Here is a 21032-nt window from a genome sequence, read left to right on the forward strand (position 1 = left end):
AACCGTTTGATCAAAATGAAAGGCAACACTGAATGCATCACAGTAACATATTGCAAAGGTTCCACATAACGTTGACTGTATTTCTGCTTGATTGCTTATTTTGGGCTTTTATGGTGACAGTGTCTTGATACAATTTATTTTGGGGCATATTAAGGACAATGACTTAGCGTATAACAAGGTCGCAAGGATGTGAGACAATTGGGATGCTAAAACATGACTCGGGTAATAGAAGATGAGCAAAATGAAACAAATTAGGTGGTTGATAGATCTCCAGGGAGGAATAGCACACTCTGCAGTGACGCCAATGAAACTCCACTGGACTCATGTATCAGACAAACTGTAAATGAAGACATTTCAAGGCCTTATCTCTTTAAGTTTTTATCTCCAGCGATGGGACAATCTTCCTCTGCATCATTTTTCAGTTTCTTTGTATCTTTTCATCTCATTCCCTTCTTATCTACCCAGGCTCTACAGCAACTCGTCAATTTCGCTATCTTTTCATTCTGCCTCCCAATTCATTTATATACCTTTTTCCTCATTCTTTGCAGTGATTTATCACAACATGCCTGCCTCATCATCTTTCATCTTTCCACTCTTTCTCTCTCATAAGACACAATCATGCTCTCTCTGATGTGCGTCTCGCCCCACGTTTGCCATTGTATGTATGCGCCATGCACTGTCCTACTGCATTACAGGATGAAAATGTTGGTAATATTAGCCTCCTATCTACGCATGCCAATCGCCTCTGGGTGTTCCGTGCTTTATAATAACCCCCGCATTGATTCACAGACCATGACACGTGCTGTGAATTAAACACAGCTCACAAGGAGGCCTCAAAGGCAGCAGTTTATTTTCTAAACAGTTGCTCATTTCTGTTATATGGCTACTTTTACACATCATAAACTGAATCAAAAAACTATGCAAATGTTCTACTTTTATAATGTATTGACCACTACACTTTCATTCACCAAAACTAGGCTATTGCAGTAACTGCATTAGTTTGTTGCATAGATTGTCTTATTGCTGCTATGTTTAGCGATTTAATTGTGGCTTTATTACTACTATTACTATGAATCTAGGGGTTCTGTGTTAAATGCTAAGGTTAGCATGCTAACAAGCTCACAGTGATGATGCTAACATGCTGATGGTCAGCAGGTTAAACATTTACAATGGCACTGTCTTATTTAGGAATGTTAGCATGTGGATATAAATTACGTAAACACATTATGTGCAGCTGAGGCTGATGGGAATGTAATTTGTTTTGCAGGCATTTTGTCATACAGTAAAAACATTTCAACCTGCTGGTGACACTAGAGGAAAAGTTAGGGATCACCAAAATTATTAATATAGAATGTGTGCCGGCCCATCCAGTAGATGTTTAGATATTTTTACGTTTAAACTTTGATTTAATAGAGGCTTCAGACGAAAAGTCACAGTGTCATCATTATGATACATCATCTAAGAAACACATACACAATGTACATTATATACATTTTACATCAATCCATCCAATATTTGTTGAGATATTTAGGTCAAGTTTGAGATATGCTGACCAATGTTGTTTTTCTCTTTTGTTTTTTTGCATCAAAAATCTTGATTTGCTGAGTCATTTATTACATGTATCATAAGTTAGTGCAGCTCTCTAACTAATCCAATGAGGGAAATTAATCAAATATGTAGTATGTGAGAACACTGGGAATGGGGTTGCTGCAGAGACCTTTCCCTAACACACCATTTATGTATTGTTGACAAAAGATTTACTATGCTAGACTCACCTTTTCTATTCAATACAATATCTCTACAATACATATACTGCAACTGTATTAGTTTAAGCACTGGTCCAAATAAATAATTACAGATTTTTTTCAAAAACTGCTCACATGATTCATTTTGAATGTGGTATGAGCCATTACTCCTGCTTTTTTTTTAAAGCGTGTTTGGATGTTGCTCCAGGCACTTATTACGCAGTGACAGGATCAGAGCTCATGCATACAAATGACATTGCTGCTAAAGTTTACCTCTGGCCATACTGACTCAGCATATCTCAGAAGTATACATCCCAAGTTAAGTTGCTGTTGCAAAGTAAAGAAAACAAGACATCACAATGGATTGAATGGTGTCCTCAACGCAACATGCCACACCTCCTAAAAGCATCTCCAAAGGTTATTATGCAGTAAATGACACGTCCAGATATGTGTTCTGGTTTGACATTATGCCAAGCTGAAGCAATTGTCTTATGAAGCATTATAGTTTTTGTTTTCTCCTGGTGTATCTCTTCTATTTCACAGCCCATTTGTGTTTGGTCTCGCTGCCCTAACTGCTCCGTATTAAGAAACCTGCGGGAGGCTTGCATCTGCAATAAAGGACATCTTAAATTCTGACTGTGTTTCGGCAAAGCCAACAAGCATTACTGCAGGAATGTAATGCTGTTAAATAGGACTTTGGACAGAGCATGATAATCTCTGTGAAATTCTAGCTTTTAATCGCTACCTTTTCCTCTCTGTCTCTCTTCTAACTTACCTCTTCATTCTCTCTGTGTTATTTTTCTTTTCCATTTCCATTTCCCATTTTGTACAATAAATCATCTAAGGAGAAAATATGACCAGTCAAATTCTGACATAATCCTCCAAACTCTGACAAACTTTAACTTTTGCTCTAAGCCATTCTGTCTCTATGTCATTCTATCATTCTATGCCTCCGTCTGTAACCTATAATCCCTCCCTATTATTCTCGGCTGTGGATGCTCTGGAATCATAATTAGGCTGCATTGATCTGGGGCTGCTGTAAACAGATTGACGAAAACCAGCTTTGACAACTTCAATCTAGCCAGCTATCATCGTTTGGGTCCACATGGACAATAAACCCCACCAGAGATCACACTGAATCTGTTCTTAATAGGAGTGGCTCGCTACAGGTGTAATTAAGCTTCTAATATGATTAAATCTATCACTTTTGAAACCCAATATCTACCACTTGTCCCTACCCACTGGCACAGCAATGGACATTGCTGCCAGGGGCATTGTGGGAATGTTCATTAGTTTTTTTCAAATTGGCTGGTGATAGAATATCTGGATCAGGTAATGTTAGGAGTTTACCTGCCAGGAGAAACAAGAGTGGTTCATGCCTCATATCTAATTCCATTAATATTAATGAAGAAAGTGTTGTACTGTCACTGTAGTCATTAAAAAGACAATATACACAACCTCTCTGGAGCCACTGCCAGGACACAAGTACACATGTTTTTTAAATTGAGAAAATGGCTCCATGGTGTCTGCAGTTTAACCGGTGACAAAATAGCCTAGCAAGCAATGAAGTTAAACTGAATATGTCCAAAATCATTCCCTAGTTAAGTACATTTCATTATACTTGATTGCAACTTTGATGTACTTCAATCTACTTCAATCTAATGCAACTTTATACTTGTACTTTTCCTTCCATTATGTATATTTTACTGCTGTAGTTACTAAGGACTTTGCAGAACAAAATATAATCAACTAATACATTATGATCTATCGATTAAGCTACCCAGCAGTACATAAAGTAGTTAAAACAAGCTCCACCTTTAACAGCTGCAATATTAGTGATGCTTGAATCAATAACTATGATCCAATAATATAACATTTTGAAATGGGCAGCTCTGCATAATCAGTACTTATACTTTTGGTGCATTAGGTTGTTATGCTATTTTTTCTCAAGTTAAATTTTGAATGCTAGACTTTTTACTCAGAACATAGGATTTCTACAACGTGATACTGCTGCTTTCACTCAAGTAAGATCTGGATACTTCTTCCAGCACTGACGAGGGATTTTCACACTCAGCCTATATAACTTTAATGAAGAAATTACAGTTTTACCATAGTCTACACTGATATCCCGATTTAGTTGACTTTACTAGAAATTTGTGTGGAAACCCATTGCCTTAAACCTTCTAAGTTTTTACACAAGGTGAAACTCAACAGGTCAATTGTATTAACACAGAACGGTAAGTTGATGCAGTAGACAAATCAAGTTTACATTAGTAGTCATTACTAAAAATCAATAGTAAACAAAAGTAATTTTATTTTGGAGTCATTTTGTCTAAAATAAGCATGTTAAGTTAAATTCAAGCCAAATGAGTTGCTACCAAGCTAGTTAAGACTATCAGCTCCTCACAACTCTCTCTTGTATCTCAGTATGTCTGTGTTCAGAAGATTGTGTTGTCCGGTGACTTTCCCAAGCAAAAACTCGAGTGAAGATAATTACCTCTTCTGCTGACAGTTTTGTTGTCATTTATGGAAAGCCAAAAGGGTCAGTCATTACTTAAGATTCCTCGTGGGGGTGACAGAAACTACACACTATAGCTTTAAACATGCAAAGTAATGTTACAAAACTGCAGGAAACTTGTCACTATTAAAAATGTGTTTTTATATTCTAAATATTGTTTTATCTTTATGACAACCTAATATGAAGAACAACATATATTATACACTTATTCCAACATCTCAGTGATTTCAACAGCTGACAACACATTACAATCTAGTTGGATTGTAACACATAGACAGCTTCACTCAGCTAACAGAGTTACTACTATCCTGTGTGTATGCCTCTTACCCCTGGGTCTCGGTCATGGTGCAACAATATATGTGCATAAGCATGAACCCTAAATCAACAATACTGAACTAAAACCCAGATAACATAAATGCACACCCAAAACATTAACAGAACATTATTAAAACACACTTAAAACTAACTAGGAGAGAAACCGTTCAGAACGTATATTTTTTTCCCATGAGCCTTTGCATCGCTTCAGCGCAGAACAGTTCAAATGACCCCGCCCCTTCCATACATAAACTTAACATCCTTTTTTATTATTAATCCTTTATTTGATAGGGACAATGCAAATTAATGAACATCTGCATTGAAACAACAAAAACAGACGTAAACACGCCGGAATATAGCCACAGGGCTAATTTACATCCGTAGTCCCCAGACAAATTACATAAATACAGAAATGACAACATACAAATCCAAAAAAAAGAAAAAGAGAAACAATGCAAAAATGAACAAATACAAGCAAAAGTGAAATAGTCACTTAATGGTTACAAGACTGGTTTGCTTTAAGCCACACTTTAAGTTTTGGTTAAGTTTGGTTCCTTAGTTATCTCTTCTTAATATGATCTGTTTTTTAACAAAACGTAAAATAATAAATAGTGACCACTAAAAAGTTTAATCACAACTAAATCTGGGTTTACAGTGTATGTGTTTTACTTACAAATAAAAAAAATTGACCATAACATCAATGGTTTATGGTAATGCTAGAAAACTTCACACTACATATTGCTATTACTACCATACCTCACCCTTTCCTGCTTGTTGTCCAGTGGTCACTGTTCAGCAAAAAAGTTAAGCAAAGTAAGCAAAGTCTTGTTTGGATGTCCCTTAGAGGCACCAGCTGGGACTATTTGGCACCTAATCGTGTGTTTATTGAATTGAAGTGGCCGTTTACTACAGCAGGCTCTTTGGATTGAATTTTCTGCATCTCTGTCTGTGTATACTGTATGTGTGCTAGTTTGCATTATGTTCTGGGCACAATGGTCCATTTGGCAGCTGTATGGGGAACCTAGCAGAAGGGGTTGCTGTATGCCTGAAGATGCAGGCCCAGATGGAGCATTGCTTGCAGGCATATGGCATGGCTACAGTCACATATCACTTGCACACACAGACACCTGCATATCACAAAAATATAAATTGTATTTAAAGTTTGATGAGAAATAAAGATTGTTTTGCACTCATATACTTTGATATGGCCTACACACTTTCCAATCATTTAAGAAAGGACACTGAGGATGAACATTTTGTCTCTTTATGTGCTGACTGCCGGGTCTGATACTGGCATGACCGCATTTGTGGTCATACATTTCCAGGATCTGTGCCAGCAGCCATTGCTCGTTTCATTTTCCAAAACTCCACGAGCTCTTTCACTGATCAGGCCCTTCTCTGTTGGGAAATACCATGGTAACAGCACTGGCAAGAACTGACCTCAGTTATCGCAACAAACACATATGCACTAAGCACAAACACACACTACTGCTGACGCTAGAGTTCCCCACAAGAGTTGGGCGATTGACATATCCCCCATGGCCTCGGGGCCTCACTAGTTAGAACTGAGCAATCAAAGCAGACACACAGATCGAACTTTATTATCAAGCAGTCGATAGCAGTTGCAGGAACAGCCACAGGTCTTCAAAATACAGCATAGGCTACAGGAAAGAGTTGCAAAATCAAAAACGGCTTTTCGGGCAGCAGATACACAGTGGCTTCCCATGGGCCCGGAGAGCCGGCTTGAAGCTTTTCAAAGTTGACTCAAAGATGATATTTCTTCCTTTGGATGTTAAGTTGAAGTTTCAAGACTTTGTGCCGTAGAGAACTAAAGCTGATGACCTGACAGAGGACTTGGAAATCTCTCAGGTAGGATTCATTTCATTCCCTCTCCTCCATCCTTTAAAACTGTCTGTCATCGAGAAAGTTATTAAGTTGATTTTGTCCACAAATCGCAAGGTCAACAAAGTTGGTTTTAGTTCAATGGACTGCCACAGACCATGAAGATAATTATATTAATCAATATGAATTCATTAACTGGATGAAACTTTTTTAGTAATTGTTGAGAGAGACAAAAACTTGTTTGCTACTGAAAGTCATTATAAAATAAATTGCATCTTAAATGTCTCCACTGTCAAAAAACAACAGGGTTTACTTTGAATCAAATGCATGACATCATCAAAGGGAATCTGTGATGTGTTTTGGTATTAACGGTGTGCTTTTGAAGCAGTTACTCACCTAGACAACTATTTGAAACAACATTTTTGATCATTTAATAGCATAATGCCCGATTGAAGTTGATTACTTTTGTACACAGTGTGGAACATTCCACAGCAGGAGAGAATAGTTTGATCAATGCTGATCATTGTAAATATCACTGTCACTGTTTGAAATTTATCCAATTTTTTCTAACTTTTTCCAGTGCACTTTTTTTTTGTATTTTGAATCATCTGTGTCCATAGCATATCTACAGTACACTTTGCCAATACTTGTTTTCATCAACAACATCAAAGGCTAGAAGGCACAAGTGATGCATCTGATAAATGTTGCAGAGGCTTTTCATCACAAGTAATTAGTTACAGTTACAAATTACTTCTCCCAAAAAGTAATTGAGTTAGTAACTCAGTTACCACATTGTAAAAGTAATTAGTTACTCAGCAAAGTAACTGATGTTATTTTTTTATGTTCTATAACGCTATTACGTTCTATAACATCTTTAACGTCAAAGATGTTGCTGACCCGAAAAATCGAGCGTTGCTTGTTTGGCTCTGTCTCCTTCGCTGGAGCTCACGCTAGCTGCATTTGGGCTTGGGATTGGGTTAGCAGCAGCAAGTGTCGTGTTAGCATGTGTTGATGTGAGGGGCTTCATAAGATTTGAGTTGCTTGAGGCAGACGTGGATATAGTCTTTTTTCCTGGCATAGTGTGCATGTTACATAAACATTCTTGCATTTAATTTCAATGAGCGAGTAGTAGTGCCGGTACTTCCAGTTCGAGAACGCTACCTTTGAATTTCCCTGGATCGTCGCCATTGTCGCTGTCTTGTGTTTAGTGGTAGTCGGAGCGTGCAGTGAGACAGTGTGAGCAGGGCATCCGCCCACCCAGCCAATCATCATCGCATTTGCAACGGTGTCATCATCCAGACCCCTGTTCTCTCCAGGCAGCTGGTGTGCAGCCAACTAGCGTTTCATTCAACCAAATTGTAGTAACGCGCCTCTTTACATTCTCAGTAACGATAACGGTGTTGCAACGATGGGAAAAGTAATTAATTAGATTACTCCGTTACTGAAAAAATAACGCCGTTAGTAACGCCGTTATACTTAAATGCCGTTACTCCCAACACTGATAACATTGAATATACATGTGAATGCTTTGAAACAGTCAGTAAGCACAATGAATCAGGCAGACCAAAAAAAGAAGACAAATTAGTACTGCAGGCTTTTTGAATCAGTCTAACATGGTTGATGATTTAGTATGCAGAAGAGTAATACAATGAGAAAGCTCAGTGGTACCCTGCTGTTTCACAGCGCCTCTGTGTGTGAAACATTTCCTTGAAAAATATCTTTGTTCTTTCAGCGAATGTTTAGCCAACAGTCTCGAGCAATGGCATGAAGTGATATGGACATTTTTTTGGGTCAATCAATATTTGTAATCATGAACAACTTCCTTCCAATAAACCTCCTGACCATGTGATGTCATCCAGGCATGTATTCAATGAACGGCTTGATATATACTGATAAAAACTTGAATCAGCAGTTAAATTCACATTATAGCTAGGCGTCCAATGTGTGTAAGCAGTACAGACTTCTTTTGTGGACATCACATAGTGGAACCTTTGTGGTATTTGTATTCAGGTTTTTTTCATTTCTTTTGGTATTGTGGTGACTCACCATGAACTTGACTGCGGTGGACTGGAAAGAGAGGTGAGGTAGGGGGTGCGTCAGTATTGATGAAGATACACAATGGAGTGTTCTCAAGGATGACCTGGATTGCGCCACCATCCTGCTCATATCAGTCCAGTGGCGCTTGTTCTGTGCTGCCTTTTATGGCTTTAGTTGGCTTACCCACAAAGACCATGTTAAATCAAATAATAACCTTTATTGTGTGTAATTATACATTGTTTCCCAAGTAAATGAAAGGGCTGTAAAAGACCATAAAAACGCCTCAACATCAGTAAATTGTAAGTTGAGTTGTATTCCTCTCCATGAGAACACCGTCAAACATAACAAAAGCGTTCACTATTACCAATATATAATTGGTATTCTCCCTCTGTCTACAGCTTTTCTGCACATTCAGTGTCTGCACATTGTTCTGAATCTGTCGAGTCAATCACCAAACTCAGTGTGAGAGGCTCAGCCAGACAGGACCAGAGACTTTAATTCGTCACCATAGCAAGCTGTGACGACTGAGGGACTTACTGACCCCACTGGACTGTAGTGGTCCCACCATGGGGAAGACTGGGCAGAGTACAGTGGACCTAAACTCCCCAACAGAGGTCAAACAAGCCGTTCCCTTTGAGGAGCTGGACCCTGTGGTGCCCTCTGCAGATAAAAAAAAGAATAAAGAAGAGCCACCTGACAGGGGAAGCTGGAAGGGAAAGTTTGATTTCCTGCTGTCCTGTGTGGGATACGCCATTGGCCTGGGAAATGTCTGGAGGTTCCCTTACCTGTGTGGCAAGAACGGTGGAGGTAAGTTCACAATTAATGGGTACCTGTGACTGACAGATTCAAAAGATCTTTAGTCAGTTTAAAGTTAATTCTGATGAGATACTTAATACCTTTAGAGGACATACTCATTCACCCAAAGCCACAATAGTTATAAATACACAGTCAAATGTAACAAAAGTTGGGTGAGCATTCCTCATATCTTTGAGGCCCTGCAGTGGGCTTCTACTGGGCCCTCTGACAGGGGAACGTTCTCCATGCGTCTAGCATGTTGCTATCAGCCACATGCTGCTCAACCCATCTTTGCCCCGGTCACGCCTTTCTTCTAACCCACGGCCTTTTACAAGAACTGGCTGCAGTGCACTTTAAGTTAGTGTCCAGCTAACATGGTGCTGTGGTAGTGATGGTCATCGTATTTGCCTTTTGGCTTTATGGGTGGTAAGTGCTGCCCTCCCTGAAGCTAAATCAAAGAATACCCATGCAAGTCTCTTCGTTCCCTATGTACTCTCACAAACCTCAAACCTTTTCATGCCATAGTCTAAATCTGCCATCTTCTCCAACACCACCTACTGTCCCTTTGAACCCTTCCAGTGTGTGGCTAGCAGATCTGAATTAGTTGCCCATATGCCCCTGTCTCTAGCCCTCGGCCAATATACTTTTGATTGACTTCTTCAGTAATACTGATCAATGATTATTCAATTAATCAATGGATGAGCATGTTTTAATAGGTTATTTGATTGACGTTGCCCTCTAAGAATACACTTTATAAGAATAAGATCTTTAGCAACCATTAACATATACAGACACCTTTTTAACCACATACTCTGGCGAGTGTATATTCTCTGGAAGATATGTGTCTCCTGCATGCAAATTGTACAATATTTAACAAGACTGTCTTCTAGCATTTTTCATATAATTCTAATAATATAATAATAAAGTAGCTCTTCAGGCAGGAGCCATGGTTTAACAAATTGCAGAAAGAAAAAGAAACTTAATTTGTTCGATTTGAATATTTAGTTTTCATTTTTATTGAGATATTATGCACTGTTAATCTAAGTTACATCAGTTTGTTGAAATGCAGTATTACTCTGGCATGTTTATGATAGTATTGCAATCCTTGTAATTACTATCTACATTATCTTATGATCTATCAGGGGCCTTTCTGATCCCGTACTTTTTGACCCTGGTGTTTGCTGGGATACCTCTCTTCCTCTTGGAGACGTCTCTGGGACAGTTCACCTCAGTGGGAGGGCTGGGGGTGTGGAAGCTCATCCCTATGATGAAAGGTAAGCTGTGGATATAAAATAGGGAGATATGGATGTACATCTGCTGTTTACAGATACATTTTAAGTTATTGACATGCTTTTGAGCATAACAGACTAGGTATGTCACCAATAATATGCACCTACCACCTATTAGCACTAATTCTCTTTTTGTGCTGAACCAAAATCTACCTCGAATGACTTCTTGCTCAATATTTCCGCTTGACATCAGTCTCTTTCTCCGTGCCATTGCACTTCAAAAAAACGACAAGGATATGAAGCTTCCAAAGAGGTGCAGAAACACACAAACAAGAGGAAAGTAGTTTTGTGAACAACTTTTTTCATTTAAGAATCTTTTCCAGCCAGTTCTTGGTGGTAGCAATTATACCACTGCCTCCTAGCTCAAAGAGCTCGAGTGAAGCACAATTTATCTCCAGCCAGCAAAGACAGCAGCAGTGATAACGAGTGTGCCGCTGTGCCAACTGATACCCAAAGCCAAGAGCAAGTAAACATTAGAAATAATAAAAACAGCAACGATGAGGATGATAAAGATTATAACTAACATGCTGAGTGATGCTGTTTGATGAGAAATCTGCTCTGCAGTTATATCTATCATATACATATATACATATACATTTGACTTTGCAGGCTGACCAATAAAACATTGTAATGTAAATGTTGATGTGTCTGTGTCTCTTCCTTCTTCAGGTGTTGGTTTAGCTGCAGTGGTTCTGTCCTTTTGGCTCAACATCTACTATATTATCATCATTGCCTGGGCACTCTACTACTTATTCAACTCCTTTGGTTCGGTATGTTGTATAATCAATCATTTGACAGGGATTTGTATCTTTCACTTTTTATGGACAAAGAGATTAACTGAAATTCAAAGTCAAAGTATCCGTATTAGTCTCCTCAAGGAGTAATTTGTTTTGGACACTCAGAGAAATTGCTGCCAGAGTTACAAGAGAGACACACAACACACACAGTGTTAAAACAATTAAAAGACAAATGTACAGTAAACATTTGGGCTACTCAAAAAGCTATGCAAACTGCAAGTTGCCGTTTTCTATACTTATGCAAATAAGCCATCCTTCCTACATTCTTTAATAATCAGCAGATTAATCGATAATGAAAATAACAATTCAGTGGCATTTTAAGTAGTGCAGGCATGCTTTATCTTTCCCATTTTGTCTACGGAGTCTGACCTGTTTTGAAAAAGATTCAGAAGAGACGAAAGTGGTAAAATTAAAGCTTTTAGGTTTTCTGGTCAATTTTACTGTTCTGGTTCACTTTCATGGTTCTCATCAGCAGCAGCTGTGAAAATTCTGATAAAGTCACTGTAAACTACCTACCGACTAAAGTGAAATTGTGTCACTGTTGTGTTTACAGCTTCTTTTTGCTGACCCCAAGTGGCCAAGCAATCAGTTATTGCAACTTCAATGTCAAATCAGTCATCAAAAGATTTTTTTTTTTTTAAATGGATGGTAGGCATGATTAAAATTAAGTTTTTATCCTGATTACTGCCGGCAATGCTTTCATCACCTAATGTATATCGATAAAAAGTTTTGTTTTACCACTTCAACAATGTCTGTCTTTCTCTGTCTCGGCTTTTCCTCACTCTGTTTTTGTATTTCTCTGTGTGAGCGCCCAGCTCAAAGAAGCCGGGTGGAGGGAATTTAAAGACTTTGCAGGCATTGTGCAAGAGGCTCTTTTGGTGGGAAAATAGAGGATTGACAAGCATGGATGAAAAATGTATATTGTTTTCATCATATTCATGCATATGTTTTTTTGTGTGCAGGAACTGCCTTGGCAAAGCTGTGATAACCCCTGGAACACAGATAAATGTTTTTGCAACTACACTCTGACAGATACCACGAACCTGACCAGTGCTGTCACTGAGTTCTGGGAGTAAGTGAGATATGTTCCTGCCGTACAGTATGAGTGTGTGTACAAGATAACCTGTACAAGAATAGGTTGAAGCTATTTCTGGAAGCCATTTGTGCTTATCTGTGTCTGAATTTAGTGTGTATGTGTGTTTCTGTAGGCGTAACATGCACCAGTTGTCCAGTGGTCTGGAGGAGCCAGGAGAGGTTCGCTGGCCCTTAGTGGGCACTCTGGCACTGGCCTGGGTCCTTGTCTATTTCTCAATCTGGAAAGGAGTGGAGTGGACAGGGAAGGTCATACTTAGTGCTTACATTTTTCCCTGTTCTTGCCCTTTCTTTTCTCTTCTTTCCCTCTCCTCTTACATTCTTCAAACTTAAAATTCTCTCTGTCTGCTTTATCTGAGACGCTTTTTTTTCTTCCCATTTTTGCCTATTCTAGGTCTGTTTTCATTCTTGATTGGTGGATTAAAGAGAAAAAATTATTCAGAGAAAACATGAAGTATATGCTACAAAAGAAAAAGAGCAGTGTATGACTTTGACTTTGGATCAGACGAAAATATTTCAACAACTATTAAACGGATTTCCATAAAATGTTATACAGACGTTACATATACGTGGTGCCTAGATGATGAAGCCTATTGACTTTGGCGATCCCCCAAGTTTTCTTCTAACACCACATTTAGGTTAATATTAGGTTCATTTTTTAGTGAAATGTCTCAACAGCTATTGGATGGATGGAAATTTGGTACAAACATTCATGTCAGTTGGATAGTATTCATCATTGCAAAAGGGCTATTGATCGGTCCTAGAATTAGAAAAAAAGAGGACATTGATCCCAAAATTCAGAAAAAAATCCATTAAAATCTCTTCCTCTCTTTTGATTTACTGTGCTAAAAGAGTCACATTATGAGTGCACACCAAAACGGGACAGAGGATGTGTTGGCTGGCTCCACTGAGTTGAACAACAACCTAAAATATATTTGAATTATTTATTAATCATCATATGCCTTAGTATTTTTTTATTCTTCTCAGATGTTGACAGATTGTTTGTATCTGTCATCATCCTGCTGGCCACACCCCCATATCTCTCTCTTATAAATAGACATGGTTGCAAAATGTATTATTTATTCCCAAACTGATGGATGATTTAGAGGTGTTAGCAAAAGAGTTAGAAAAAGAAAAAGAAAAAATATATCCGACTACTGCCTGGGATTTTTAAATTACAGCAAGTCCAAGCAATGTATGTGAGCAGAAACACATTTACACATTTACTGCCAGTGGATAATTGGATTTTAATGTGTGGCATCTGAGAGCAGTGAGAAAAATGAATTCCCCCAAGGCCCCCGGCCTTGATGGACATTACCAATTAAGCATAATGATTATGCTACAGAGCTGTGGGCCAAATTCTTAAGGCTCCGGCAAGGTTTTCTAGCAAAGAGAAGCCATGGAAATATTTTAGTCAAGACATTTTTCACACTGTGTACTGTGGCAACAAGGGATTTTGCATCTATTGTTGACTTTTAATTATTTAAGAGGAATGGTTTTGGGAAGTTTGCAATTGTGATTAACTTGAAAACAAGATTCAACCCCCGTCTTAAAACAGGCTTACTTCCATTTTAAGTTCTGTATAATTTAAACGTGGGTTTTTGGCTTTGACAGAGTAGAAATCCAAAGTATATTAATGTGAATACATAAAAAAGAAGTTTCTCTCTATTTCTCTTTCTCTTAGGTGGTGTATTTCTCAGCCACCTATCCCTACGTCATGCTGTTCATCCTGTTCTTTCGCGGGGTCACTCTGCCTGGAGCCATAGACGGGATCCTCTTCTACATCACTCCAGACTTCAAAAAGCTCATCAAATCTGAGGTAGACAGCTTGCACACATCCGATCTCACAAACGTATTCATAGGCAAACAGACAAAGTGAATATGGCCGCATACATGTATCTGACAGGTGTGGCTGGATGCAGCGACTCAAATCTTCTTTTCCTACGGACTGGGCCTGGGCTCACTCATCGCCCTGGGGAGCTACAACCCTTACAACAACGATGTGTACAGGTAGGGACATGCAGTCACAAGCTTTGTACATCCTCATAATTGATATCATGTTGTCATCCCAACTGTTAATTGTGTTTATTTCTTGGCAGGGACTCCATCATAGTGTGCTGCATTAACTCCTGCACCAGCATGTTTGCTGGCTTCGTCATCTTCTCCATTGTAGGCTTCATGTCCCATATCACTAAGAAACCTGTCCAGGAATTAGCAGCATCAGGTGCAGTAGTGTATTGAATTGTTTGGCAAGGACTTCTTTAAATCTTTACCTTGGTACTTCCAATGAGGTGTGAGTCAGGAAATGTTGTATGATTATCTTCCAAATCCCATTCTTTGAACAAATAATACACACCAATACCCAAAAGCTGAGAAAAGTTCTTGAAAACTTGAGACAGGTTGTGTATTTGACCTTTACATGGAAAAAGCTTTCTCAGATAAATTGACCTGCTTTCAGTCCACATTTAAGTGAACCTATGTATTTGGCAACCGTAAAAATGTTTTTAAACGTTGGAGGATTAATAGTCTATATCTACGACGTATGTTCCACTTCCAGGATTGCTCCGTTGCCGCCGGAAATTCCGCCAGATTTCACTCTTTTCGGCTGGATGTCCGCTACCTTCCACTTTCTTTGCGTTGTAATTTTAAACTGGATTTATGAGGACTATGGATAACTGCTCCTCAGATCTCTGCAGGGTACATTGAGACAGCTAGCTAGACTATCTGTCCACTCAGAGTTTTCTGTTGCACGACTACAACAACTTTTTAACTTTTAACTTAACTTTTTACACGTTCCATCAAAACAAGTTCCTTCCCGAGGCTATTTTGCAGAGGAATGCTGTGTTGACTAGCCAGACCCTCCTCTGCAACGCTGTGGAGGAAGGTCTGGCAAAGCAAAGCTAGAGGCTTGCTAACCAGGTGCAACTCAATTCGAAAAGAAAAAAACAAGCAAATAGTATTGTGATGTTTGTGTCCTGTTTCTTATGTTTTCTAGATATGTAAATATGTCCATGCTTATGAATTTCATTAAGCCACACTATAATGTCATAAGATTAAGCATTTGATATATAAATGGCATGTCTTCTTTGTGACATTTAGGTCCAGGTCTGGCATTTTTAGCTTACCCTCAGGCTGTCACCCAGCTGCCCATGTCCTCTCTGTGGGCCATCCTTTTCTTCTCCATGCTTATGATGCTGGGCCTGGACAGTCAGGTACAAACTGCACCCACACACTTGCTTGACCTGCTGCTGAACAGAAAGCTGCTGTATAATAAAAAAATTAAATAATCCATTAATGATTTAGATCATGTCCTATACACTTCCGACCAACACTGAAGAGTTTCTCGTGCTCAGATGGGATTATTGTCAATTTAAGTGAATGTTAGTAGCAATTGAATAAATAATGGAAAAACCTGCAAACGTGCAATCCTAACTTGTCCCCCCCACACACACTTCTGAAACCAAACCTATGCACTGGGGGTGTGGAGATAGAAAGAGGTGATTTTACCGAATCTCAACTTTAGGCTAACGGCTCAAGGCTACATTAGTTGCTACTGGCATAACACACCCAAAACTCACAAGAGGTTGTTTTGCAATGTGGGTAATGTAGGGGCCTGGTTTTGCTGCATACATTTTGATTCTTTTTATGTTGTGAGTTTGACAATGTTACAGGAAAGAAATGCTAAATTTGTGGGGTGGGGTGTTGTCTTTAAATAACAAACTGCAGTACATTCTAACCCATGTCTCTTAATAATGACATGTATTAGTTCTGCACAGTGGAAGGCTTCATCACAGCTCTGATGGATGAATATCCCATGGTGCTGAGGAAGAGGAAGAAAATCTTCATCCTCATTGTGTGTTTCATCTCCTTCATCATTGGCTTCTCCAATGTCACACAGGTGCAGTTGTGTACATCTTTGTGTATTACATGCCCTCAGTCCATGTTGATTCTCTAGTATGAAAAAAATGGTTTCATTCAGTTTATTAAAGTCACTGCCGTTGACTTGTACTGCAGAATGTGTGAATGCATTACTAAGTATTATGAGAAGGCAGTTTCTGTACGTACACACACACACACACACACACACACACACACACACACACACACACACACACACACACACACACACACACACACACACACACACACACACACACACACACACACACACACTTACCTGAACATTTGCACACTATGGAAATGAGCCCCCTCCTGTATTATACATAATGACAAAACGATCTCACAACAACCAGCGGTATACTCATCATCCATATATTTTATTCATTTATTTGTGTGTCTTTGTGTATGTGGAAATCTCCCAGGGTGGTCTGTACGTGTTCAAGCTGTTTGATTACTACTCGGCCAGTGGGATGTGTCTTCTCTTCCTCGTCTTCTTCGAAACCGTTTCCATAGCCTGGTTTTATGGTAGGAAATCTCTTTTATGATGTCAACGCTTGAACCAAACACTGTAGAGTGAAATCAAATGTAACCACAGCTGAAATAAGCTGAGACAAAGCTGGATAGAAAAGGACTATATTGGGCCAAGTCACCGAAGAAATCAAGCATGTCGATTTCTTATATACACTGAAGCTGTCCAAGAGGAAATTACATCTATCTGCTCCACTTTCTGTCTTCTGACACTCTGCCCAATCAGCTTTCCCTCTTTTTCAACCCATAAGGCTTTGTTCTCCACATTAACACACACACACACACACACACACACACACACACACACACACACACACACACACACACACACACACACACACACACACACACACACACACACAAACACACTCCTTTTATTTGTCCTCCTCTCTTTATGCCACAGGAGCTGAAAGGTTTTATACGAACATTGAGGACATGATCGGCTATAGGCCATGTGGCTGGTGGAAGCTCTGTTGGAAGTTCTTCACTCCGCTGATCTGCCTGGTAGGCGTTGAATGATTATCAATTTAACCTCCATAATATGCAGTTTTTCTAAGTCGAACCATCGCATGTTCTTCCTTCTCCCTCACGGAGATCTATCAAGCTGCAGCAGGTGCCAATAGGTAGAGAATTGATGACATTGCTGAATTGATTTCCTTTGCCATGTGGGGATGTGTAATGTTAAAGGAAGCTATATGGAAAAAATCTTTATTCTGCCACAAGTAATAAATGCAGCTTAGCCGGTTAAAACAGGGCTAAATTTGATTGAAAAGTAAAAAGCCATAGGGATATCTCGACAACTGTGGGATGGATTGCTATAACATTTGGTACACCCATCGTCCCAAGCATCAGGTTTAAATGTTTAATTGTCCAGTATGGTGACATTAAAACTCAGTTGTGCTTTGTATTTAATGCAAATTAGCAAATGTTAGCTGTTAGCATACTAACACAATAAATAAGATGGTGGATGAACACAGTAAACATTATACCCGCTAAACATTATACCCACTAAACATCAGCATGTCTGCATTGTTATTGTGATCATGTTAGCATTCTCTGACATTAACCTTTATCTTAAAGCACCACTGTGCCTAAGTACAGTCTCACCGTCTAGCCACTAACTGCCACTAGCATGGCTGTAGACTCTTGTTAAGGTATCAAGGGTAACACATAACTGTTGTTTTGAGTGTGATACAGGTCCATAACATAATACAACAATGTAAAAGCTGTTTCAAACAATGTTACATACAACCTAGGCTTTGAAAAACATCTACTTTTCCAGTGACGTTAGCCCAGTTTTAACCGAGATGTTTGTCAGCATACACATCACCATTTTAGTGATTTCATTCTGATATTGGTAAAGATTACATGGACTAAAGAACATAATTGTATATTGTAGGGGGTGTTTACCTTCAGTGCCTTTGAGATGACCCCTCTGACGTTGGGGAAGTATGTGTACCCGCTGTGGGGCCAAGTGATTGGCTGGTTCATGGCTTTGTCTTCCATGATACTGATCCCAGGCTATTTTATCTACATGTTCTGCATCACCAAGGGCAGCATCAAACAGGTAAATATATACCTATACTCTTATAAGTCTCTCTGTTTTTATTGTCTACTCCCTGCAGTTAAATAGTTATGTAGGATACTACTATGTGGATCTTCAAAGGGAGAAAAACTTAAAGTGAATAAAATAAACAGTAGTACAGGTGATCTACGATGCAGGAAGGCAGGAGGTTAGATGGCAGGAAGAGGCAGAAAAAATGGATTTGGCTTGAGGCCAACATTATTATTCTGTTTTTAGGTAGGAAGGTATGTTTTGAAGGTGAGCACAGCTTGTTAGAGTTAATATTTTGTTAGTTTGTTGCCCTTCAAACAACATTTAGTTTTCTCTGCTTTTCCTTTAATTAAAATCACGTGAATTACAGCTAAAAAGCACATTTTGCTCACTTTTCACACTATTGTTTTATAATTACAATTGGTCCACCTAACTTTGCACGTCTGGACTAACCTTCAAGAAAATCTGTGAAGCATTTATTGCTAAGGTGAGACTGATGTGACTTTCTTTACTTGACCAGCGTTGGCGGAAGATGACAACTTCCCAGGAGGATGAAAAGCCATCAGGGCATGAAGAATTTACACACATGGGGAACATGGGCGAAGCTCCTGTCTAGCCAGGATTGTTCAGGTCGAAATAATTCCCCTGTATGCCAGGACTTTCAGTAGTCAACACTGAAATTTGCCATTTGGACAGATGGAGCCTTGCGCCGCATTTTTCTGTGATGTTTTCCTTTATATTAAATTGTGCCGAAAAATTCATCTGAACAATAGAGTTATGATGGATAAACTCAGGAGTGACATTGGATATTAATGAACACTCCCCCTGTCAATGATTGGCCAAATTAATATGATAAAAATGGTGACCTTGCCCTTTTTCTTTTTTTTAACCACTGATTTTTATTACCATGCCTTTTATCTTGGGGGGGTACAAAACACATTGTATAGTTAAAAACAAATCAGGAACTATGTCAGAGGAAACATTTCAAATTTTGAAACTTACTATTCTTCAAAACTTGAGTTCCTATTGACATGTGAACCAAAAAGCTGTGTAGGCGGGTCAGACTGCTCCAGACTGCTCCATCTCCACAGCACCTGATGGCATCCTGGGAGAGTGAAATAGGAGTAGGAATTTCAGAAGACGTCTTCACAGCATTTACATGACATGGCATGAGTTAATTCAGTATAAGGTCATACATAGACTCCATTATTCATGTGTTAAATTGTACTTTTACTACCCATCCTTATCACTTGTATTCAATGCAAACAATCTGATGGAATGCTGGCTCGTATGTTTTAGTTCTGCACCAGACTCTAGGTTTTGGTCAGAAGTGTTTCATTGCTACTCAGATGTTAATGGATTTGAGGTCACAACAGCTGGAAACTCTAAGTCATTGGAAAACTTTGTCAATGCAGTATGGAATGTTCATTCTCAAGGTCTGGAACAAAGGGACATCACCCTGTTTGGAACCTGGCTCACAGAGTTCTCTAGTTCTTTATGTATGGAGAAAATCTTATATGAGATGTCAGGGAAAGCAAGTTAAACATTTGTCTTCATATACTTTTCAAAACACACTATAATTGTATAAACAGATGACCATCGAATCCTATGAAGAAGAGTACACAATTTTTTTTTTTGCTTCCTTATATGTGAAAGGAGGGATGGGAGGAGGCAGGTAATGTTCCTGTTTGTTAACCGCATAATCAATATCTTGTCTTTTTTCTTTCTGAAAAAGTTATAAATAAGATATTTAAAAATGAAAAATGTTGCCGAAAAATCCGGCAAATAAAAGTAAGAAAATGAGGGTCACTTTTGATAAATTTAGAGGATAGATTTCCTTTTGCAGTAAGAGTAAACTCTGACCGTAAATTGAATGCTATAGAATCAGCATTGAACCTGTGTACATATACCACATTTATGTATGATGTAAATCTTCCCCCTTACTTGTACAATTTCTCTACTACTCAACAAAATCACAGTCTTCGTCTAAGCTTACCACAAATGTTGGAATGTTGTTGTACAGAAGCATTGAAAAAATATGGAAATCTGTTAAAACTTGATTTTACATGTAAAACTGTAAAGCATCAACGATTATTTGGTTGTGGTAGCTTGAAGAACCAACCAACCAGCCACTGTGATATTTTTGTCCAGCAGAGTTGAAAAAACCACAGAGTTGAAAAAACAAACAAAAAAAACATTTATAATGTATGTATTGATTAAGTTGTACAGGCTATTCACCTTAGACAGTTTTTCAATTAACACTGCTTTGAGATAAGTTTTGAATGATGTTTGATAAAAATATGTTATGTTACCGTAGAATGATCTGTTTTGACAGTTGGAGGATTTGCTCTGACTTTACTCCAGTGTCAGTAAGAACATGTATAAAATAAACTGCACCTGGTAACTCCAGAGATGATGTAATGCTTGAGCCCCAAAAGCTTGTCCTGTTGGGATAAACCCTAAAGTTTGTGGTCTGACTTTACTGTACATGTAGCCATGTGTATTCAGAGCAGCACTCTTGGTGACATGGATGATGAATTCTTGAATACAATCATTTATCACAGTGGGTGGGAAACGTTACAGGAGTAAAGCTCAGGATGCGAAAAGAATAATCCCATA

At 38.8% G+C, this 21032-nt stretch overlaps 1 protein-coding gene across 1 annotated transcript; it reads left to right on the top strand.

The window, feature by feature from the left end:
• Window positions 1-6218: 6218 nt before the first annotated feature.
• slc6a1l (solute carrier family 6 member 1, like) lies at window positions 6219-20877 on the top strand. Its single transcript, XM_039791456.1, has 15 exons — window positions 6219-6447; window positions 8856-9264; window positions 10395-10526; window positions 11211-11311; window positions 12301-12410; window positions 12547-12679; window positions 14115-14249; window positions 14337-14440; window positions 14530-14654; window positions 15530-15642; window positions 16197-16328; window positions 16753-16855; window positions 17262-17362; window positions 18258-18425; window positions 18934-20877. The coding sequence occupies exons 2-15, from the start codon at window positions 9024-9026 to the stop codon at window positions 19027-19029; spliced, it is 1794 nt and encodes a 597-aa protein (XP_039647390.1). The 5' UTR covers window positions 6219-6447; window positions 8856-9023; the 3' UTR covers window positions 19030-20877.
• The last annotated feature ends 155 nt before the right edge of the window (window positions 20878-21032 follow it).

This window comes from Perca fluviatilis, chromosome 23 (genome assembly GCF_010015445.1).
Source record: "Perca fluviatilis chromosome 23, GENO_Pfluv_1.0, whole genome shotgun sequence".
Classification (NCBI taxonomy): domain Eukaryota; kingdom Metazoa; phylum Chordata; class Actinopteri; order Perciformes; family Percidae; genus Perca; species Perca fluviatilis.

Coding starts and splice junctions, on each gene's coding strand:
- slc6a1l (XM_039791456.1), top strand. CDS start 9,024: ATGGGGAAGACTGGGCAGAGTACAGTGGACCTAAACTCCCCAACAGAG. Junction 14,250..14,336: donor AAAAGCTCATCAAATCTGAG/GTAGACAGCTTG, acceptor TGTATCTGACAG/GTGTGGCTGGATGCAGCGAC. Junction 17,363..18,257: donor TCACTCCGCTGATCTGCCTG/GTAGGCGTTGAA, acceptor TGTATATTGTAG/GGGGTGTTTACCTTCAGTGC.